The sequence below is a fragment of the Pleurodeles waltl genome, chromosome 8 (genome assembly GCF_031143425.1).
Source record: "Pleurodeles waltl isolate 20211129_DDA chromosome 8, aPleWal1.hap1.20221129, whole genome shotgun sequence".
Taxonomy (NCBI): domain Eukaryota; kingdom Metazoa; phylum Chordata; class Amphibia; order Caudata; family Salamandridae; genus Pleurodeles; species Pleurodeles waltl.
The window spans coordinates 1,239,787,210-1,239,812,336 of NC_090447.1; the positions used below are offsets into that span (position 1 = coordinate 1,239,787,210).

At 42.0% G+C, this 25,127-nt stretch overlaps 1 protein-coding gene across 4 annotated transcripts in view; it reads right to left on the reverse strand.

Annotated features, from left to right (window-relative positions):
* Nucleotides 1-25,127, reverse strand: part of NBEA (neurobeachin) — a 1,608,295-nt gene that overhangs the window by 989,134 nt on the left and 594,034 nt on the right. For all 4 annotated transcript variants that reach the window (XM_069205539.1, XM_069205537.1, XM_069205538.1 and 1 more), the window contains exon 29: nucleotides 21,540-21,975. In XM_069205539.1, the coding sequence (XP_069061640.1) occupies nucleotides 21,540-21,975 (436 nt within the window). The remainder of the gene's footprint in view (nucleotides 1-21,539; nucleotides 21,976-25,127) is intronic.

The window sequence follows — 25,127 nt, forward strand, 5'->3', positions numbered from 1 at the left end:
GCCGGCGGCAATGTGGCAGTGCAGCGGGTGCAGCAGCACCCGTCGCGCATTCCACTGCCCATAATTCGGGCAGTGGAATGCACGACAGGGCTGTGCATGGGGGCCCTTGCACTGCCCATGCCCGCCACCATGAGTCTGGCCGTCTCAGGGCCGCCAAACTTATAGCTAGGGCCTAAGTCCTGTAATGCTCTGAGCAGTGGCCTGTAAAGCATAATTAATTATCCATCAACTTACCTGCGATCATCAGGCTACGGCACAGCAGGTTTGTGTTTTTCCTGTTTTTATTTCTTCAATGAATTTGCATTTCCTTTTCTTCACACATCAAGTCATGGCGATAAGTGACTTCTTTATGATGCCCTTAAACGACAGTCCCTATTTTGGCTTCGTTAAAAATGTTTTTGACTTGCTCTAAAGAATGCAAAAGGCAACAGTTTTCAGGATTACCAGAACCAGCGCTCACAATCTCAAATTACATTAACTTTTAAACTCTCTTCCAGACCCACTGGCTTTTTTATTTTATTTATTTTTTTATCAGATTGATGCTAGTTATCTGAATGCCAAATTCTTAATTTACTGATTGAACTGCTGCTTCTGACCCTCCGATTGATTTATGCTGCTGCTCCTCAATTTATGTTAGGCATGCTTCAGAAAGAAACCAGTCTTAGATCGGACTGCTTCACTCAAACTACCTCCGCTGACTACTGGCATTGTCATAATTACGTTAAAACCAGGTGTTTTCTTCAACTAGTAATATCATTGGTGTACCTAGGCCATGCTCTACCTCCCTCAATGCAAGGAGCCTTTGGCTGCACGCTGAATTCAAACGTAGGACTACCACAAAGTGTCTATAAAAGATAAACTTTTAGTATAACACAATACAGAGTGGACAGGAGGGCATCCTGGTGTTAATCAAATAAAGAAGAAAAACGTGTCCAAATGGAATATGGAACCACGAGAATACCTTGGTACCCTCTTAGAAGAGGCATAAAGAATTTTGGGGGCAGCTGCTCAAAGAGCCTGGGGACCTGGAAAATCTTTAGAAATCTTGATAAAAGAGGAGCACACCGTATTGAGTTAATACAATAATGTACTGTAATTGAAAGTGCTGTTGGACGCGCAGTCAGGTTGTGCCACCTAAAGGTCATGAAGGTACTTGCCTCCGGGAATGTCCTCCCGGTGTCACGGGGCTCATCGCGCCCTACGGCTCCAGGATTCGGGCTATTGTGGCCGAGAAGTAATTGCATCTGCCCCAAAACAGATGAGGCCAGAAAGCCGCCATATATTGAAACCTAATTGAAAAACGCCGTTGACCAGAAGCACTTGTGGGGAAGAGGGCTCTGGGAAGCTGCTCAAAGCTTGAAAGTGTGATGCGAATTTTTTGATGTTGTCACTCTCGTTCAATTGAAGGGCTGACAGACAATCAAACCCGTCTTGCTGGCTGGCAGCTCATTTTGCAGGCAGGTGGCAAACAATTAGACACACCAATTTGTGCTTGCTGATGACATTAAAGCATGAAACTAAGTTGTATGCGGGGGCCTGGTGATTTGTGTGAAAGCATTTCAAAAATAATACTCTTTGCCGTGGCAACTCATTTCAGACTGCCACCTCCCATTACGGGTTTGAGCGGTGAGGACGACAGGCGGGAGTTGCGAGCAATGGCGGGCGCTTCTGTTCAATCCGTCACCGGCGCCCCGGAGACCTCAATCCCCTCCTTTCATCAATATCACCTCATCATTTACATTCAATGGGGCTGAAGCGGCTGCATACATTAAACCCCGCCAGGGGCGCCTTGCTCCAGTGTTTTACACCACGCCATGCCTTGTGCTTCCCCTTGGCCAAGGCCAGGAACAGGCTGCCTGCAGCACGGGGAGCGCCTCCCTTTATCCTAGGAACATAGGTGTCCATCTTTTACGCATTATTAATAAAAGTCCAGATAACCCGATTTACATACATTAGAGCAAAACATGGCTGACGATTTTATTCTGAAATTAATTACCAGCGACCATATGGTACTGGTGGAAAATGAATTACTCGAGTCTTTTATTTTTGCACACAATTTTTATTTTCTTTGCTCGGATACAAGCGAATGCATTTTCTGATACAGCATGATAGAACGAGTAATGCAAAATAAGAAGCAGAGATCAAGTGACCCTTTTCAAATTTTACGAAAAATTACATTTATTTTTACCAAATCTGTGCACCCATATTAATATAAACTATTCTAAAAAATAAAAAATATTTAAACTAAGTGAAGAAGAATTTCCGTACAATTTTTTAGGCAAAGGAAAGATCAGTTCCCACAAATAATTAATCTCGTAAATGAAACCAGATTGATGCTAAGGACATTTGACTATTGGGGCCGCAATAGCCTAAAGCTCGAGGTAGCACATGATAAAAAAAACAACAACTGAAGTAACAAGCAATTGCAATGCAATAGGTTTCGTATTTGCAAGAGTTAGAGCTATTTCGTTATAAATTACAATATCTTTTATCAATGTGGTTTGGTTTGAATTAGAGTGGATGCATGTGGTTTGGAGCGGAATTATGTGGGTTGAATTGGAAATGTTTGTTGTGGAATTGTGTGGGGTGGAATTGTGTGGTGTGTAGTGTATTTGCGTAGTGGAATTATGTGGCAAGGCGAATAGACAGGGGTGAGAGCTGCACAGAACACATAGGAAGCCAGAGAGGGATAGGTAGTTTGTGCATGAAATGGTAAATGAACTCCAGACAGAGGAGCAGAAAGAGTGTGTGAGAAAGAGAGAAAGAAGGGGAAAGCAAGCTACAGACGCATACAGAGGGTGCGTCTGTGTACGCAAAGGACAACCCAAGAAGAGAAGAGAGTGAGCTTGAGGGATGGAAATCTTGAAAAGGCAAAGGAAAGAAACTGTGCTTGAAGAACTGAAGCAAACCAATATGAGAGAGGCAGGAAGAGTGCTTGAGAATGTGAGAGAGAGTACAAGAGAGAGGGAGAGGTAAGAGTGTGAGGGGCACGGGATGGACGGACGAGAAGTGGACTAGTGCACAGCGCGAGGAAGCACAGGAAGGTAGCATGTGTGAGCAGGCGGTATAAAGAGGAGATAAAGTGTGAAAAGAGTTAGAAAACAAACACTCATGAAGTGCTGAAAAGAAACACCTCAAGGTAAATGTTATCTTACACGATGCCACCAGCACACTGATCACATAAGATAAAGAATGGTACAGCCAGTTAGAGTGGAGCATGGCTCCCTGCTGCGAGCACCTGTACCATTATCAGAAGATCAGCAAACAGTATTGGCCGGGTGGTATACCGCATGAAGATCACAACCATGGAAACAGGCCAATGAACAGCAGTGGATGACCCACGGCACAAGGAGAAAGAACACAAAAGCAGTATGGGGCAAGGGGGAGCATAAGAACGAGGCAAAGACAGCTGCAGCATTTGAAAAGCCTCACACACTGGTACAAGGTTTTGGAAGAGGCAAGACCAGGAGCATGTGGAGAAATAAAGAGGAGCAATGTGAAAAAGACCCAAGTGGAGGATTGTGCAGACTAGAAACAGCGCCAAGAAGCACTATGAGGAAGTTAATGAGGATGGAGAGCAAAGAGAGCAGAACGACATGGAGAATCGAGATCACAGGAAAGGTCTGCAGCAGGTGATGCGCAACCTTCCACATATTCCATGACAAGTAATGATAAGGGGATATGACATTGGAGAGAAAAAAAAATTGACAAGGAAGAACAGAAGTCAGTAAAAGGTTGCAAACTCAAAAATAATACGACAAAATGACATTGAGAAGACCCCAATGGAAAAAAGATAATGGTACAAACTAATGAACTTAAAGTGTAAAAAGAGCGGCCAGTCCATGGTAGTAGTAAAATACCACTAATATAATAACACTTGACAACAAGCATTGCAACTCGCGGCACATGTACTTCGAGGAACTGAAAGAGTGACAGATCCAAAGGCGCCCCTGTTAACTCAACATTACATATTCATATGGGGGACCGAGGCATTTCATATTAAAAACACCATTTGCACCCCAAGCTCACATTTGGAGTGAGGCAGGCAAGATGTGCTAGCCTAAGTTCCAACTCTTCTAATTCCCAAAGTTAATTCCCCTTGCCAGTGAAGCGCTGTGTCTGTCCTATTAAAAGATGGTGACACAATGGTTGTCGCCAAAGAGCTTGAGCTGATTGGATGAGGCTTCCACACCTAAGGAGGCACAGGTTGGAGATAGGGGTGGGGTCTAATGCTAAGCCTGCAGACACTATCCCTTTGAAAATCCAACGCAGCTGGCGTGATGGTGGCAGTCGAAGGCACAGGTAACCTGGTAGCAACAGGCTCAAGTCCACATGCTTGTCGTCTTTAACAAAGGTAATTCAGCTGGACGCATGTAAGTTCTGAGAATTCTGACAAAGGGCAACCTAGGGCCTAAATAAACATGAGGGGGCTACAGAGTGTGGCGAAGAGCTCCTGAGACCCCGACCCTATCATAGCCTTGGACAGAAAGGTGCCCCATGAGCCGTAGGGGCTGCAGGAGCCTGTGCTACACCCCCAGGGCACCAGCCGAATTGCTGACAGACAAAAGCACTTCTAGGCAGTGCTTTAAATAGAAATGAAGAAGTGCAGGTACTCACTCTGCAGAGTACATGCTTGCTCCTAAGAAGTGCCAGTACTTTCCCACTGAATGTAAGGCGGCAGTGCTGAGAAGTGCAGGTACTCTACCTGTCAAATTGAAGAAGTGCAGGTACTCAGTATCGGACATTACGTGCCCATTTAAAACACTGATTCTAGGTAAAGCTTTGCGCACGCTTTAAACCCCATAATACAAAGTACTCAAGTACAAAGGAGTGCTCATAAAAATGCCCGAAGGAGCTCCTGGCATCAAGGATGCAAGGCTCACGTGCTATTCGCTGACTCCGGGAGCGTGTAGGGATAACATTTCACCTTTATAACCAAGGCATGAAAACACGTGCCTTCTCAAGAAAACATGCGCAGGGCCCCGATTTTAAATGACGCATTACTCCACAAAATGAGGGCTCCCAAAATGTGACTATGTGCTGTGATGTATGTTGCTTGCATACATAAAGTGCTTACTACTCTGACGAGACTTTGTCAAAGTGCCAAAATGCAGCGGTTTCATGTATGCCTGTGTAGTTGGGGAGCTGGACGGGCCACCGTCGTAGGCTCAAGGTGGATCTGGTCTTCTCAGTTCTTTTACAAATCAGAAATTCAGGCTCTGACTTCTCGCGTTCTTCCACCATCCTGCTGGATCACAGCATTTCAAAGCACTACATAGCATCCCATCAACACTCCCAGGGCATCAGACAGTATACGTCACAGTATCCTCTCTTTAAAAGTCGCCGATGCTTTCCAGTTCGCCACCCAGGTGGAGACTTCTACAGGTGCCACTGGTTAAACAAGGCTTACATGATGGCTCTCGGTCTTGCTATAAAATGCAAGTTTTTGTGGGGCCGGTGCAGGCAAAGTTCACGTTGAGTTTACATAGCACATAATTGCTTACGCATGTTGGCATCCTGTAGCAATTTTAAGGTTAGGCAGAACATCCCTAAAACGATTGTCCACTGTCTTTTTAAGAAGCATTGAGTCATTTGCCTGTTTTAGCGATGGTTGTCGTATGTCTCTCCATCCACGTTGTAGGTATTAGAGAAACCTGAGATCTCACAACATCACTCTCCAGAGTTAAAAATTTACAACTGGAGTATATTAAGAATGTTCGCTTGGGATTAAAGATCAAACTAGTTCAGTTAACAAAGAGTGGGAGAAAAGACCAAAAGCTAATTCGCAGTACAGATTATAAATTGATACGTTTTGAAACCCTTTTATGCTGGTTACAATATAACAATACGTTTCTCTGGGTTCTGACACTGGCAAGATGCGATATAACATACAGAGCTGCCGACTTTGGGACTGGGAAATTAGGTTCGAGTCTCGGCATTGGCTCTACAAAATACATGCCAATCGTAACAAATAAAATGTAACTGGTAACAAATAAAATTAATTAAACAATTGGTTTACATTAAACTTCATATGCATATGAAACCTGAAGTAAAAGCCGTCACTCTACAACTGTTCCCACAAACAACAGATAAACAGTTCAAAGAGTAGGGTTACTGTTCTTGGCCGGTGCTCTTCAGCCAAGAACGGATGTGATGTATCGGCTGTGCGAACCAGTTAGGAGGCAGCAAAGAAGAGCGATACTGCAGTCAACCTATGGTAAGCAGCAGACGGGATCAAAGTCGTTAAACTCAATACAGCAGGTCTTGCAGACAGCGCATGTGCGCTGCCTAGGCTCGACCTAAAAACACTGTCCAAGATACTGGCTACTGTTTAGGTGCCCCAATAAATTTTAGGCTTGCTAATGAGAGAGATCGAATTTTACTAATACATTAGTGGCATTGAAGTTAGCATATGTTGACTTACAAACCTTCATTTAAAAGCCTCAGAGAGAAATTAACATGGAAATGTAAAATGTGCGCATTTAAACCATGGTGGACAATTATGGTGGTCCATTCATATTTGACATCACATTTTAACATGGAAGATATTGTGCATTATTATTTGAAAGCACAGTAGAAATGACGTGTATTATGGGTATTAAATGATCATGAATTAATCGTACTTATATTGAATGAAATACATTTTATTAATGTGGGATACATGTGTGCAGAGAATAAATGCACATTTAAAACTGCCTTAATATGTCTCAAATAATATTTGCAGTAAAATAATTTGCTTTGCTTATTTGATATAATTGTAAGGTGTACAATAGGTTTGATAAGTGTATTAATTGTATTAATGTGCATTTAGGCTTTCTTAGCTGGACTAGACCTGAAGATTCATTCTTGCAGCAGTAGAAGAAAATGTTCCCTCTGACCTGAATTTTTCACTTGGTTGCGGACGTGATGTTGAATGTTCTATTGTATTGAAGATGAAGAACATGTTTCACTGTTAACTATGTAACAATATTTGTTCTAGCTGTCGAACAAGACAGGAACATTTTATTAATTTCATGTGAGAACTGTTTAGCTCATTCTGTGTATCTTGAGAAAGAATTCTGAAGTAACAAACAACTGGAAAATTTAATGTTTTGGCGGAACTGCATGAAATCATTGAAATGAGTAAATGCTTTCTCTAGGAATATCCGGAATAGTTGCAAATTTGATGGTGTTAATGGCTACCATTGGATGCTGAATCTTGTGCGTAAGATGAGCCCACCTGGAGGACCAATCTAAAGTCCCATAGATATTTCTAATTAGTGAGAGACTTTGAAAGTTTGAGTTAGTCTGTCTAGTAGTCTGCCAGGGTCAGTCTAGTCAACTCCTGCCTTGAGTCTGCTGCTGTCACCTCTTGTCCCTCTTCAAGTCTTCTGATGTTTTTCCTCTTAATTGCCCTACTTCCTTATGCTGTTCAGTATGAATATGCCCAATCAATTCTGAACTGCTGACTTGTCCTATGTGCAGCCCGTGTTCTGCACTGTCCTGATGCTACTGTCAACTGATCTCGTGAGAAGGTGATCGTTCTACTCAATGAAACTTTCCTGTCTGCTGTCCCATGAGGAAAGGTATAACTGAATGTGGGTTCTTGTTTCCTTTTCAGCTTAGATAATTACTCCAGCATCTTTTTATAATGAGTTGCCTTAGTTAGACGACTTTTCCAAATTTTTTTTTTTTTCCTTTTTGCTTTTGCCCATATGTGTTAGCCCATTCCCACCCATGCAAGTCCAAATTTGTGTTAGAGCTAAGGATGGCCCAGCCTTGATAAATTGATGATTACAAATGTATTTTGATGATTTACTGATGTCACCATCATCTGCTTTGAAATCTGTGATGAATGTGCATATTGTAGCTTTGCTAATTTATGCCATTCTTTTGATGAGTTTAACAGTATTGATGTTTAGTAGGCTTAATCTCTTTAGACGTTTTGGTCAACCTATGGTTTTCATGCATGTTTATGACTTAGCTTTGTGCACCACATATGTTACATTGATTTTAGGATTGCAATAAAGCTTTAAAACTTTATTCAGTTTGGAGTTTGATTTAGTGTTTAAAATGTTTATTGTGTCTAGAATTGTTTATGGTTCTTATATCATTGATCTGTGTTGAATGAATAAATCTGACTACTACACTCCTTACTGAGTCCAAAGATCCAGTCGACTTCTGATGGTGGGATAAGTTATGGTGTCTCACCAGAGTGCTTGAGGTTTCTGAACCCGAGGCGGGAAGAAGACCTCAGCGAGCGTGCCAGCACTATGGAAATGGGCTACATTAGTTATGTGATGTAAAGTCAACTGAGGCAGACTTCTCCATTCTTATCATCACAGCCATGGTCATTGACGAGATGAGTCTGTGTATTAAGTCGCTTCTCACAGTCATTCGAGCCTGATGCATTAATGGATTTGGTGACTGGAAACCCAATATCCCTATCTGAGAGGCACATTTCGAGTCATAAACATCTTTGTGAGTGGCAATGTACACTTTATAACTTATTATGAAGCATTAGGAAAACGGGCCATGAAATGGGGGCACCCACCTTCATAGCGATTCACAAGGGAATGAAACAATGGTTTGAGAACAGAGTTGCAGTCATAAACCATTGAGATGATCCTGACACACGAATATGGGTTGTGTTAATTTTCAAAATGGAAGCTGTTGAAGAGGGATGGCTTCCCTGTTGTGAATGCACCTTATGGGCACTGGAGAGTGGAAGAAATAAGGGGTAAGAGTGTAAAGAGTTGTCCAGGGAAAGAGTGTAAAGAGTCATCCAGGGAAAGACTGAATGCTTCCCCATATTGCCTTCGCATCATTTCAATATTTTTTACGACTTCAGTCCTTTTTCTTTTCAGGGTCGGTGTTTTTTCACCTGGAATGTAGGGATGCATGTCTGCTGTCGCTGGCAGGCCTTCATCTCTACATTTGCAGCGCTTTTAGTAGGATTCACAAGCAGAATCCTGCCTTGTTACTAGTAATGGGGCAGGATTCTCTTGAGTCCTACCCAAAATCCTGACTGTGCTGAGATGAATCAGTATCAAAAGTGCTAAATAAACCTGAGTGGCAAACCAATCGTAAAAGCACTGCAACTGCTTTGCGACCTGGTGTTTTGTACATTAGGCCCTTTGTTGTTATCAGAGAGCAAATACAATTGTGACTGGGAGCATGGAATCCATCTAGGCACAATTTAAAACAACAAATGTGTCTCTTTTGCAGCAAATCCTTCCCCATTACAAAAAATAATGCATCTTTTCAGAGCATTGCATATTAATTATGCATGTGTAGCTGTTCGTGCATGTGAGTATTCCTGGAGTGTCGCTGCTTTCCAGGAGTAATCAATTAATTGAGGATTCAAAAAATTATCTTATACACAGACAGACATGCCTAAACCAAGGAGTCACTAGACCGCCAGGGTCACTGTCGGATCACTGCCAAAGCGGTGGTCTGACTGCAACATTACGACCGTGGCGAAAGCACCACGTTCGGACCGCCAGCACCGCTACTTTTCAGCCACCAGATGGCCTGGCGGTGCCAGCGGTCCCAATCCACCAGGGCAGCGCTGCCCTGGGGATTATGACCCATCTCTCCACCGGCATTTACATGGCGGTTCCACCGCCATGTAAATGCTGCTGGAGACGGGGGCTGCACTGCCCATGCACTTGGCATAGGCAGTGCAGGGGCGCCCCAGACCAGACCAGCCCGTCGCGTCGCGTCATGTTGTTATGCGTTTCCCACTGGGCCAGCAGGTGGAAACTGTGTTTCCGCCCACAGGCCCAGCTGGAAACTCTTAATAGCCCTAGCAGTCAGGTCGCTGCACTGGCAGTTTTCTGAATGCACGGCTTTGGCGGACGGGCTTTTCCGTCTGCCAAAGTCAGAATGAGGGCCTCAGCCTTGTTGCGTTTCACCAAAGTAATCAAATGTGTGTTCAAATTACATTTGTTTGACTGATATGAGTAGTCTTGGAGTGGTTCACTCTTTGAAGTGACCATACTATCAATAGGCGAACGATCAGATATAATAAAGACATAATAATATCAGTCATACACAACTTGAAAACTTAAAAAAAACAAGAATGCAATCAACCCACACCATGTTTCTCACAAAGGAGGAATGCAACTCAATTGGAATGCCGTCCCATAGGTGTCCCCCATATTAGATGTGAAGTACAAGGCATGATTCTTATACCAAGATTATTTTCCATCCCTGGAAAATAGGAAAAAAGTCTATGGGAGAGAGTAGGCATTGGTATACAGAATATGTATTATAATGGCCAATGCTCAATAATAAATCACAGTGTTTAGTATGGTTTAGTAATAATAGTACTTTGTGTGCATGTGTTAATGTAAATAAGAAGAGGTATCTTTAAAATAAAATGCAAAACTACCTGCAGATTAACATAGCACTTTAGAAAGATGTGCACGGAAGAGGGGTATGAATAATTGTGTACAATTAGTGGAAGAAGAGGATGGGAAAGTGGGAGGTGAAGAATTCAAGATCAGAACATATATGGGAGGGAGGCTGCACAGCAATCATAAAAGTGGCTAGTAATGGTGGAAAAGATGGCCCTTGAAGAGATGAGTCTGTAGTCCTTCCAATAACTAGCAAAACATAGGGCTGTGCCTGATCTGCAAGGAATATTTTTCCACAGTCTGAGCAAAGAGACCTAGGAAGTTTGCCTCCTGTTTTTTGTAACCAACATAGAGTCTGATCAAATAGATGCCAAAAGCATTGTTTGTGTATTGAATGTAAGTAGAAAACAGACACACAAATTCCACTGTCACTGCCATTGTTCTCTTCGCATGGAATCTCATTGTGTAACATTTTCCAAGAGAGGTTACAAATCCAGACACCATATGAAATCTGTATTATCATAATCAATACCACCAACAATATTAATAATAATCTTTTTATAGAAGACTTGATATTACATTTCTGCAATTTCCAGGCATGACAAAGCAATAGACGGTACAATTATTCAGGTTCTGGTGCTCAATTTAACAACTTTGAAAGATGGAAGATTGGGTTTGCCTTGCTGAGCTATAAACGTGTGACATTCAGGCAACCCCATTTGTCAGCAGCCAATATTCATTGCACAGAGCATTTCTGACAAGGTTTAATTTTTTTGTAAAAACGTTTAAAGAGCACACAGTGGCAACTACTTTGTTTTGCAAAGAACTGAAGACATACTTAGTATATTTTTAATCATAAGCCACCAGATCTGAGAGCTAAGATGAGGTACTAAGGAAAAGAAAAACAAGCATTTGCAATACAATGGGTCTCGCGTTTGCTCAAATTAGAGCTATTAGCGTTGTAAATTCCTAACTGGTCTTTTCCTGCCACATAAATTGAAAATGTAAAGCAAAACAGTTGACATAAGCAAGTCAATTCAAAGCGCAATGGTAGCCATGAGCATGAAGGAAAAAGAAGTTCTCTTGCAGTCAAACATATCTGCAAACGTGCAATTATCTGTGTAACAGGGTCTGTCCCCAAGGTGGTAACAAAACCGCCCCACGGCGGGACAACCAGAGCATTTACCAATGTCATCAAATAATTTTTAAAGGCAAGCCCACAAACTAGAGGAAGTGCTGGGCATGGTTAAAAGCCCACAGAGATACCAAGACGTCTGAAAAGCAGCGCTTGCGAGCTGCTATGTTCAAACTAAAAACGGTCACCGGGAGATTGCATAAAATATTTCTGCATTACTTGACTAAAATACTTACTTTAGGCATGCCTACTGGCAGGGCAAATGGTAGTTAGAGAAGTTCTACCTCAGAATGACTCTCTCAGCAAAATCTAGATTGCGGTTTCCCACACCAATCACCGCCATAGGACTAACCCAGTAAAGGATCTGCCATGATCTACCCACGGTCTGTTTGCAGCTGGTCAAACGTTGATTTGTTTCTTATTTGTTCCTTTGAACGTGTGCCATGCTCTTTTCCAGGATAACCATCAATGAATGGGATACAAACATTTTGGGAATAGAAGTGCTGTTAGCAGCGTAGAAAACTGCTCTCAAATTCCCCTTCCATTTATACATTGGAAAAGTTTGCCTTATGCTTTGATCGTCTTTTTGCTGGCTTAGTTTGTGCTTTTCCTTCAGTGCGCTCACCAATCTGCCAATACCTGTTTTGACATTTGACAAATGAGTTTAGGCTTTATTAGAGATGCATCCAAAGTTAGTGGGTGCATCCAAAGTTTACCATAATAATGGTAGTGGAAGGGTTTCCAGCCTGGAGGGCTGGATCCACGTCAGTATAAACACATAGGGTGAAACTCCTATTCAGTGAACCAAAATGGAAACCATTTACATTTGTGTTAAAATCTGTTATGGATCTGGCCTTCCTGTAACTATGATGGATAACAGAGTATTGGATGATGGCTATTGCCCCGCGTACAAGGCTATGGTGAGACTATGTGTGAAGGCCCCATTAGGAGATTCTTGCATCCGCATAAGGTGTGTGTTTCTGCCAACATTTGATCATGTGTATTAGATAAAAACACTGCGTACAGATGTATACTGGGTAAGGCTATCCTCGGGAGCTAGTGTGCAACTCTTGTTAAAATCAGTGATTCTCCTGCAGGCTGTCTTTGTTCCCTATGTGTATAACAGCCGGCCCTTGCTCCATGAGGTAGGCTGCTGAAGTTGGTATACCAAGGAGGCTACAGTGTGGGTGCCCATTACATTTGGCAGCCAGTCACCCTGCAATAGATTAGAGCTAGTTTTGCCCCCAAATGATCTCCTATTCTACTGATTGAGCTTAACCATTTACCCGCAGCCTTTTAGAAGCCCAGCTGAACTGGACTCCAAGTATTTTATGTGAGCTTGCCTTTAGCATTTTTTCTATAAAAAGGTGGGTGGTCCTCCCAATGTTTGGGATTGGAGATTACTAATTTCAAAGTTTTTTTATATGAAACTCGGCCACACAGACTCAAATCAGCTAAACTGTCCCTGAATGCAACTAGAAAACTAGGGCAGGCATGTCATACCGAACTTGATCCCCTATTGCATTCTGTCTGGCACCTCTGCCTCGATGAGTGGGAGTAAATAAAGTATTGAAAACCAGAAGACTTTTAAAGATTGCAGAGATTACCCCAAGTTCTATCCGTATGTTTATGTTGGAAGTAGTGCCCCACATTACGAAAAAATGAAGTGTTGATAAGATATGAGGGGTGGGATCATGGACTGGACAACCTTTGAGGCCAGTATAACTGCCCAGAGTACCATCTGAATTTAGCCTTCAGCCCACAATGAAAGCATAAACAAAGTTTGAGAAGCCATCCTGACAGCAGAAATATTCCAAATATTAATAATCGGCAGAACCAAAACATTATTAAAAAGAATCAACATTACTCAAGGTACATATCTAGAAATGCTAAAAAGTGACCAGATTACACAAAATGGTAAATGTGTTCTGCAGACTGTGTATGCAAATGGGAAATGACGTGATAAACGGGGTCAACATGGCAAGGAATAAATAAGAGTCCTGGCGAGAAACGAAAAACAGCAGCGATCACCCTGCAGTGACGGGAAGACGAGAGGCCGACTGAGAGAAACAGTTCGCCTACCCTTTAGAGACCAACAGAACAGAAGCACCCTGCCGTGACAAACGCAGAAGCATGAGAATGTACTCCTTTATACATAGTAAGCATATAGAGAACATGTATTTCTCAGTGGGAGCTGAATGTGGTTGTGCCATGTGTATTATGGCACCACCTGCCTCACAACACGTGGTGGATGTTATTGCTGCTTTATGGTGCTTGCGCTACACAATTATTCGGCTAAGGGGCATAAGGTGTATCAGGAGTGGTCATTTCCTATCCAGCATCTACAGTTATCTGCATGCATGGGATTCATCCCCCTCAAATGCAATGTTTGTGACAACATGTGCCACCACCCCTCACTCTAACGTGCCTGACTCCAGCTTCTATTTAGAGAATGTGTCACATGCTCTACATTGCAGAAACGAAGGGGAGGAATGGCTGAAAAACATTTACAATGCAATAGGTTTTGCACATTTCGAACAAGTTACTTGTCATCTTTTGACAACAGCACCCAGGAAACAAAAAAAAGCTATAATGAAGTTAGCAGAGCAGCCTGAGAAGACTTACGCCCCATAAGGGAGATAATCAATGCCCTATGTGCAATGGTGAGTGCTAGAAGGGAGGGGCCCTGGAGAGTGAGAGAGACTCTGCAATGCGAGGGCATATGGTGTTTGTTTAGTCAAATACGCTTATTATAGGAGATATTTGTTTAGTAAAATAAGCTTATTTTAGGAGCAGGATAGAGGACAGCACTGGGATAAAGCCAAAACAAATGTCAGCGACATGGGAGGAGGTGGGAGGAATGGAATGCTGCAATAAAACGCGCCAGCCTAAAACACAGACAGTGAAAAGGGAGCACCAAAGAAATAATGAAAATAGTCCGCACACCAACAGATAAAGAAACCAAAGTGGACTAATACAGTAGTTGGTCACTGCTTTAAAACAGAAAAAGGAGGGAGAAAAAGGCAGAACTGACCACTAGCAAGCAAGAATATTTAAAGGGCAAGGCAACTGACAAATTAAATTGCCTTAACCCACATTATAAGTATACTCAAGTATACACCAGGTCAATTGTTAACACTCGACCTAAAATCCAGAACTTGCTTTTTTATATCAGATTCCAGAGGCACAAGGAAGTCTTCTCAGTAATTATGTATATGTAGTTTGATCAGTCATGACAACTTGACTTTTTAGGGAGAAAAATAAAAAACAACCAGTAACATATTGGCTTATGTATAACAAATTTTCATTTGATGGATGTTTTCGACAGGTTCTTTAACTCAAAACAGATTACATACTAAAACAGGAATTTTGAGCTTGATTTGAAAATTGACACACAGAAGACGTCTTTCCTAAAAAAAAAAACAGTTCATTACCTCACAGCCAGTTTTCTATTCTATTGACTTACAAGGAACACTATCTATAAAGGAATAAACTGAAACCCAGTTTGAATATTACAATAAAAATGTATAAACAGTTCTTTATTATCCAATATTTAAAAACAAATGCTCTGTGTAATTCGAATCGTGTTCAAGTTTAACCTCTACTTAAGGAAAGTGAAGCATGTGCTTAAATGGATTTAACTATATACCTACTATATTACTCATTATAGGGTAAATTATGTTAATGATTATATTTAAATGCCTGGTTATGGTACGCTAGCTCCTTCCCCTTTACTACCATTGCCTTACACATCCAGTTCTTAGGTAAATATTGACATATCTGAAGGATCATTTGTTATGTGGCAAGTGGACTTCAAATGAAACAGTCTGACAATTAATTACTCCTTAAAAGATAATTATATTTAAGATTTTGTAAATCATTTTATAAAAATGAGAGGATTTAAATGTTCTTCCTACTTTATTATTCTCTTGTTCAGTCTTTAAGGTATGTTCATATTCTTTTAGATCTGTAAAGAGTGCTTCTGTGGAGGGACCTACCTTTACAGTTCTTACTGAATAATCCACTACAGATGTTATTACTTGCAATTCCATCCAAAACAACTTTTAAGAGTGAAATTATATTTCTTTACACATATTACAAAGTAATTGAATAAGTGAAGAGTTCCACTAGGGTTTCATGGCTCACTTCATTGTATGTCTATTTAACACAGGACTTCAATGGCACATTCAACCACAGCAACCCTAGTTGACATTAAATTTCCAGTCAAGATATCATTAACCGAATAATAAGTTGTTTATACCTTTTTAAATATAAGTTGGCCCATTTACACACTGAAGAAATCTGATGCATTTAAGAACATCAGCCGTGATTATTCTATAAGATATGGTCCTAGGAACACAAATAAAGGTTTGTGGTAAACAGACATTTAATACTTATGTCTCGTGTTATTAAGTGCCAGCCCTTTAAACTCAAGTAGTTCTTTGATGGATAAGAGGTCGGTACAGGATAAATACATTTACTGATAATGAACAAGAATCACACACGCTATTAGGTCCGCTTGTTTTAGATGATAGCTGTACAGTAGTTGTACTCTGCACTTTTTATATAAAATAGCAACTCATCCTCATATATATATATATATATATAGTTATACGGGCTATTTATCTACAAGGGCTACTATTGGCACCTAACATGCTTGTAGCCATGTTTCTTTAACTAGTCCTGATCTAGATATGTCAGTTGTACGCGATACGTAAGATACTGAGCTTGTCATAATTCTCCTCCTCATGAGAAAGCCTGGAAAAAACAATACACCTCGAGTAAGGTGTGCTAAGTGGTGTAATTTTATCAAAATGGCCAGTCAACAAGGAGGATAACTAGGAAGCGACCCTTTCAGAGACATCAAGGCAGTTTAATATTAAAGTAAAAAAATGTAAGTGTGTGTAATTGATGAGACATCGTGAGGATGGACAAACCAAGCACACCAAATAAAGGTGGGGAAAATGTGAGAGATTAGCACAACCTACGCAAAGATGAGGAAAGGAAAATGAAAAAGGAGTTTAGAAAGAGACCACATATCATAGTCACTAGAAAAGTATTTTATTTACAAAATTATTTGTTTTGTTCTTTATCTGTATCCCTATGAATCTTACAACCCACAGTAGTTTGAACAGAAGGTATGTCATGGATGTACAGAATCGCATGGATCAGAACTTGCTCCTAGAAGTTAGTAGACCTACAAGGTTTGAAATTAATTACAGCAACAGTGTGACCAACAACTTCGGGGTTAAACTGGTGCACTAACGTAATGGAGTTATCACTCCCATGTTTCGGAAACAGCATACAGTAATCAACAAATGCCAGTTAGTAGTTGCACCAGAGATGCGGTTGGGACTTTGCAATACTTGATAGCGCCAATTCCAGCCCTTCTTCCCTCTTCCTTACTACATTAGGGCTACCCTCCACCATGCACACAACCTTAGGGCTACAAACAGTAATAATGAAGGTTTGAGTCCAACACCTCAACACATTTTTATCCATGATTTTCACCTACACTAACCAAGTACTCTAAAAGTGTTATAAGGCAATATGTTAACACAGTCTACTAGTTCTCTTATAAATAAAGAATATAGAAATGATGTGACCCCTTGTTAGGTCTCCTCTACAGCTGTGCTGTGAGACATTATTTAAAATTCACTGAGCTTACAACCCACCCACAGTACACCATTAGTCATTTTCTCTTTCACTCTCATTTGCAATCTTTTGATTGCTTAACTCCCACAGGCTTGCCTTCCTTTCTTGTGTTAGCTCCTCTCTGGAGCATGGACCAAGTACATGTGCTCCTCCTTGTCTTTATGTGACAAACATTTTTTTTTATTATTAAAGGTGCTTCAGTAGTATTTCTGGATGTGTGTTTTCCTATTTTTAAACAGGCATACTGCTTCCTACTTAAGTTGTTTTCACTCTATTTGCCATTTCTATTGACGCTTTAGTTACTTACACCCACAACTGTACCACTCTACTCTGCGCCACTTAACACCACTCCACTCCACTCAGTGCCACTCCATGCCACTTGACTCCAAGCTACTTTACACCACTCCACTGTACTCTACACCACTCATTCCACTCCAGGCTACTCTACTGCAATTTTCACCATTCTACCTACTCCACTCAACACCACTCCATGCCACTTTACTTGACTATGCCACCCAACTCCACACAATGCCACTCTAGGGCACTCCACCCACACCACTACATGCCTCTATACTCCACCCCACTGTATTCTGCACCACTCCACTCTGCGCCACTCTACTCCACTCCCTTCCACTTTACGCCACTCTCCACTAGGCCACTCTACTGCAAGCCACCCCACCCAACTCTATGCCATTCTACTGTACACCACTCCACACCAATCTAATATATGACCCCTACTCCAGACCACTCTACTGTAAGCTACTGTAGGCCAAACTACTCCACTCTACTCTTCCCTAAGCCATGCAGCCTTTAGACATGCTAAACAGCAGCTACACGGTTGTACAACATGGCTAAAAGACATTGGCAAAGCCAAAAGCCCTCACACTAACAAGTCCTATTGGCTTTGCAAATGCTTGTTAAAACTGAATGAATTGTTCAGCATATTCATCTTCTTTGTAGTTGTTTTTGTGGTTTGAAAGACAAATTAAAGTATCTTGGCAATTGTAACTGTGTATATCTAAATGTAGGAAACATGAAAATAGCACTTCATAAAATTACAGCTCTGAAATGCAGTTCAGTCTATTTCTTTCAGCAAAATCTACCATTTTTTAAGCAAGGTAGGATGAAATACTCCTGTTTTCCTAATTCGTACAACATACACTGTCACTATTAGACAGGCAATAGATGTCTCAGGTTCCCTTCTGTAGCTTCTAATCAAATTATCATCATTACTTACCGTAACAGATACAATCGGCCCGCGTCACAGCATCATTTGTTTACTTGATTTACGAGTGTGGGGGCCTGGCATTCACAAGATGAACTTGCACTAATAAGCCAATTTACTGATATAAACTATTACTCCACAAAGGGGAATTATTATGCATGAGTTAATCCTGCTTCAGGGGAAGAAGTTGGTGGTCCAAGGCAGGGATTTTTTTGGCATTCCCTTACAAGGTGAGAATGGTAATGAACACCCCCGAAACTCGCTTAGAGGCGGGGGAGGCGGTCAGTAATGATTTTCTCTATGGCAAACAATATGTTGGCTTTGCAGAACAAAAGAACCAAAAAAGACAACATTAAAATACTGTGAGGGCATTTTGCCATGCGGAATTATTCAAAATGTAAAAGTATGCACTTGGAAAGCCTTTGCATGTTTGTAATTCACAATTCACCAAAGATCTTTAGGAATGCTTTTGAAAATCTGCAACTGTCACAAGATTTGAGGAGCTCTTTTAAAACTGGAAACCTTCCCTTATAATTGTGTGCTTTTCTGCCTTTGTTGGCGTAAACCTGAAGATGTAGATTCATAGATATCTCTGAGATTCCCTCTCAATGTGTTTCTTGCTTCACTTTTTTAATCTTGCACTGTCAGTCACAGCAGTCATTTAACATGTTTTGTGTAACAAATCCTTACTTGGCAGCAATCTACTTTGTGTGTTCACTGTTTCCATTTACTGATTCTTTTCAGACAAATGTTCGCTGTAAACACTATGAACTGCATACATACTTTGCTAAATGTTTGGTTGCATATTTCTGAAGTCGCATGGTCACTTAGTCATTTCCATTAAGCAAACCACCATTTTTTAAGAAGTACTGTTTTATAGTGAAAACTTGCATAAGTGAAGAAAACTCAAGTGCTTCTGAAAATTATCTCAAAACGGTTACATTATTAATCACATCATAATGTAAAATATGCTTAGTCATTAATTGATTTATCACATTATGAACATTTTTAAATATAAAGTGGGCTATCAATTGCTTTATTAGATTGCTTATCAGAGGTCTCACATCTGCTTCTAGATTATGGACCTTTGTGCTTATTTCAGTCAAGAGCAAGTGTAAAGACTGATTTTTAATAAGGAAGTCTCTTGCCATGGTAACAAGTACTGCATGATTAAATCTATCTGTCCAAATAATACTACCCCACGAGTGTGATGTGCTCATTACAAGTAGTAAGCTAGCTAGTGACTGATTTACAATTGTTTCTCCCTCCAACTTAGAAATATGTGAGTCGTAGACTCATGTCTACGATTTACAAGGATGTATAACTTTCATGGGAGTAACAGATATTTGAAAGTAACACATTTCCTTGCATACTCATGGTCCTCTTCACTCACTCTTGCAGAATGTCCTCAGGGCAGGAAAGCAAAAGGAGTCGTGTGTGTGAATTTGCACATTTTTTCTTTTTCTTTCAGATAGGGGATAATATGTTTGGGGGTGTCTGGCAAACTTTTCAACTCAATTAAACTTACTGTAACATCCTCTGGTGTAAATTTGTGTGTGCAGATAGGGTGCAAAAAGCATCAGGCAGACCAATTCAGTGGTTGCCACTCCCTGTTTCCCTCGTGAAAACGCAACTATTATCCTTGACAGGACAACATCTTTGATTTTTTTCACAGAGCGAACATTTTTTTAAAGGGTTCACAAAGGTCTGCAGGAGGGCACGCCTTAGAACATCAAAAGTGTGCCTCTTTTGCTACACTAGTGAAATTTTACTTCCGTAAATCCTACTTATCACTGCAAATTTACGCCATTATTGGCTCAACAATTTGAGTGTGCACAAGATAATGAAAGTATTTATGCACATACGTGGAAACGTAGGTGTGAACTGGGCTCACAGTGAGCTTAGCAATTAGGAGGGAATATTGAAATTACTGAGGTTCACATGAGGCAACTGTGTTTTCCATATGATTTTTAAAACATCACACAATTCGAGTCCATACCACTACAATGAATGGTCAGGATTTTTTTGCCAGTTTGTTTTAGGTTAATTTACTTAATGGGCAAATAATTGTATCTTTAGGTAAGGAAACTGGGAAGAAGTGTTGATGCACCATAGTTATATAATATACTGTGAGTTGATCTACAAGATCCACTAGTTTACGAGAAATCAAGATGAATGTAATGTAACCACAGGTGAGTCTTCTTCGTTTAACAAATACAAGTATGGTGCAAGTGAACGATTTGTTAGTGATAGTGCCTGCTGGTGATGAATTGCTATAATGATTGATGGTCGGGTGTCGGTCTCTCTTTTGTGCGTCTGTAGTTACACACTAGTGGCTGTATTAAAAGTGCCGCAGCGGGCATAACAGACATGTGCACCTGCTGTGTCCCCGGGTCACTGTGGTATTACAGAAAGGACTGCAGACACTTGTGTGGCCCTTTCTGCAATACAGATAGTGCTGGCCCACATATAGCAACAGCGCTATCACCAGAGGGTGTTCCCTCATTTGCATGGGAGCGGGACCAATGCAAATGTGGGAATCCCTTTGCCTCTGGCCCAGCGGCTTATTATTGACAGGGGTGCAGAGGCAAAGAAGCTGTCAGGAGGTGCACTGACAGTGTGTCCCCTGACGGCAGCCCTTTGGAGGGGGCAAGAGAGGGGGTCCCTATGGAACCCCCAGACATCCCCTTGTAGGCGGGTGCAGTCACTCACTGCACCCACCTGCAAGGGGATCTCTAATCCCCCTTAAAGGTGCAGGCGGGTTGACACCTGAACAGTGAAACACAGAGCAGATTTAAAGAAGCCACTCCTTTTTTCACTTAAATGAGCTGCTTCCAGGGCAGCGCAAGTTCGCAGCTGCCCTAAGGGCAGAGCATTAAATGTAATAGGGCGCACTTTCTCTGTTTGCGCCCTGTGCACCTGTTTTCATGTGTGCTGTGGCGCAGAGAAAGTGCACCCTATGTTTGATAGGGCCCCAAAATGGCAATAGAATTCAAGTTTTAAATGTTGTCATAGACAATCAAGAAGTCACTTACCACGATTCCTGTATAAACCATGTGGTTCCTATAATTTAAGCCATTCTGATGTTTCTTTTCCTGTATACTATGATTCACTCCACATCAGTGACCACAAATCTAACCACATTTACAAACTCAGAATTCCCCAAAACAACATACAATATTACCTGTCAAATGAATGAAACTGCATGGGAAGAATAGCATGAGTTTCTCTCTTCAATGCAGGATCAGGATAGGGAACCGGATCAGGACCACACTCTGCAATCTCTAGTGGGGCAGCCACCAGGCTCTTGAGGATTTCCTTGATGTTAATGCCTTTGCTTTGGCTGATGCTGGATATGGAGGATGTGGGCTTAAGCATGTCAGTGGGACTCTCGACCAAGCTCTCCTGTGATTTCTTCACCTCCGACGATAAGGTAGACATCAGCTCACTCATAACGTCGGGGCCTAAGCTTGCCTCCAGGTCCGATCCATTCAAAATGCTCGGAATGTGCTCCTCCCCGATGCCAGAGTCTGTGTGGGGAATGGAGGCTTCTAAGTGCAGGTCCTCACTGGGTGTTGTAACATCTTTTTCTTTAATGTCTGGAAATACAGCAGGTGTCTCTAAAAATGTCAGAAAAACAAATGTGCTTATGGAGGCAAGGAAGCAAGGGATTGCACAGAGATTAATCTTTTTTTTTTATTGGCTGCATTCATTAAAAACAATCTGCTTTGCAAATATTACGTTTTTTCAAAACTGCAAATCGCTAAGTAAAATATGACTTTTAAAAAAAATTAGAATAAAAGTCATAAAATGGTTAATATCTAGAGAACAAAATACACTATAATCATGTGACCAATTAACACATTACACAGCGTCTTCTTTTTTGTTGTTGCTCCAATTAGCTGTATGCGCTGCTCAGGGGCAAGATTAATCATTTAGCAAACTGCATATATAATACACCTTCAGCATAAGAGCACCCAAGTAAAACACAGTGTAAACAATTTGAACAAGAGCATTGTTGATTATATGAATTTATTTACAAGCAGCGCATAAGTTACAATTCCCCCTCCTTATCCTCGCCGCCTGGATGAAGGACAGCTGCCTCAAGCTCAAATCTGCCAAGACTGAGATCCTCATCATGGGACCATCCACATCAGCCTGGGACGACTCCTGGTTGGCGGCCATCGACTCTTGGCACCACACCCCAACAAACCTTGCACGCAACCTCAGCGTCATCCTGAACTCATAGCTCACCATGACTCGCCAAGTCAACTCAGTCACATCCTCCTGCTTTCACACACTCAGACTTTTCTGTAAGATCTACAAATGGATCCCAAAGGACTGCCGCAAAACTGTAACCGATGCCCTGGATAACAGCAGACTCGACTATGTCAACACCCTTTATGCTGGTAGCACCCAGAAGAACCTCAAGAAATTAAAGCACATCCAAAACGCCTCCTCCAGACTCATCCTGGACATTCCCGGCCACGAACATATCTCCAATCACCTAAGAAACCTCCACTGACTCCCTATTAGAAGAGAATTAACTTCAAGCTGCTTGTCCAGGCTTACAAGACCCTCCACAACCTAGGACCCACCTACCTCAACCACTGCATTACCTTCTACTCCCCCATCAGACCTCTCTACTCCGCTCAACAAGCACTAGCCACTGTACCCCGCATATGGAAGACCTTGGCGGGTGAGAGATCCTTCACCTACCTTGCGGCAAAGAGCTGGAACACCAAGCCCCTTAGGCAGTCACCATTGCAACCTCAATTCAGGAAGGACCTTAAAACCTGGCTCTTTGACTGAAGCTCAGAGGACAAACCCCTGTTAGCGACTAGAGACCTTTACAGGTTAGTAGTTGCATTTTTTAAACCCTGATTTGATTTTGATTTGATTTATCTAGTTCTTACCTTTGGTGTGACCCATTCTTTGGCATAAAGCACTATGCTGATATAATAGCAGTACAAGAGGTACACAAGTCTAACTCATTCTTGAAGGAATCAAGAAAACATGGCCTGCACAATGGTTGTGACATTTTGCCCGTTTTCCTTTGTTCCTGGCCATTCCCCTGAATTTTTACTTTTTGACAAACTTTGTGAAGCCACTAATCCCTTGGGACCCCTAAAACTGCACACCTGGGCCCATCTTACCTATATGGTGCAATTTCCCTATTTGCGTCACTGCGCACCTTAAAGCAGGTGCGCCAGGTGCAAACAGGGAAAATGCACCCTATTAACAGAATGCGCTTCCCTCAGGGCAGCCGCTAACTCGTGCTGCCCCCAGGGCAGCGCAGACATGAGAAATACAGAACAGCTGCTTAAAAGCTGCTCTGTGTTTTCTCTGTGCAGGCGGCAACCTACCTGCACTTTTCAGAGGATTTAGAGATCCCCTTGCAGTGAGTTACTGCACCCACCTGCAAGAGGATGACTGGGGGGCCCTTGGGATCCTTTTGCATCCCTCCAGAAGGGTGCCTTCAGAAGGCAATAAGGAAATGCCCTCTAATGATAGCTATGTTGCTATATGTGCGCCAGCGCTATCTGTATTACAGAAGGGGCCGCACAAGCATCTGTGGCCCCTTCTGTAATACCAAAGTGGCCCAGGGGCACGCAAACCAGGCACAAATGCCTGTTGCACCCCCAGGGCATTTTGTGTTATAAGATCCCTGGTGCTTCTCACGTTGCGCCCTCAGAATAGGCAGAAACCTAATTGGTTCTCACTCTCATTTAGTATTATAGAAGAATGAATTTGAGAGATCTTGATAGACAGCGACCTCATCTGTCTATATTTCTTTTGTTTAAATGGAATGTTCATAAACACTATGAACAGTCACCAATGGTGTAACCCTTTGTGAACATTAAAACATATATAGGCAGGAATGGCTTTAGGATCTTTACTAATGCACCTTACGTTAGGGTCACTAATAGCCATTAATGATAGGTTAGTTTTGAGTAAGTTTGGTGCACGCAAGATGGAGGATGGATGCTGCCTACAGATGAACATCTTACAAACATTTTTGTTTCAGGACTGTAGTGATTTCTAGATGGGGAAGTGTCCTCGTCTCGGGAAGGAAACACTATCCCAGTCTGATTAGACTCAGCAAAATGCAATATGCACTTAATTGCAGTGGTCTTTAGCCCCGCTGTCTAGCTTTGTGTGTTTAACCTGCATCTATCCAGCAGCTTCCTGATATCACCTGAACTGAGGATTGTTTGTGCTCCATTGCAGTAGCTGCATTCCAGAGTGTGGAGCAGGTCTGCTGCCCAATTCTTCCTGGCCAAGACTAAGGCCCTCATTACAAGTTCGGCAGACGGTTTTGCCTGTCCGTGTAACTTCGGACCGGGATGTTGCCGCTATAGTGGCTACCTCCACACCAGGCTCATTAAGAGTTTCCTGTGTCCGCTGGCCTAGTGAGAAACACCCTACAGCATTGTCTCAGGCTCGTAATCGAACCAGCGGCAATGCTGTAGGGAGCACCAGCATCCTCGCAATGTTCACTATCTGCAAAGCAGGCAGTGAACACTGCGAGGGTGCTGGCCAGGGGGACCGATGCACCGCCCATGCCAAGTACATGGGCAGTGCAGGTCCCCACCCCCCGGTTCCCCCTTTACCTGTTCTCCACCAGCATTTTCATGACGGTGTTACTTCCATGAAATTGCTGGCGGAGAACAAGGTCGTAATCACCAGGGCAGCGCTGCACTGGTGGATTAGGACTGCCGTAACCGCCAGAATGTCTGATCCTTGCACTGCTGGCGGTCCGACCGCAGCA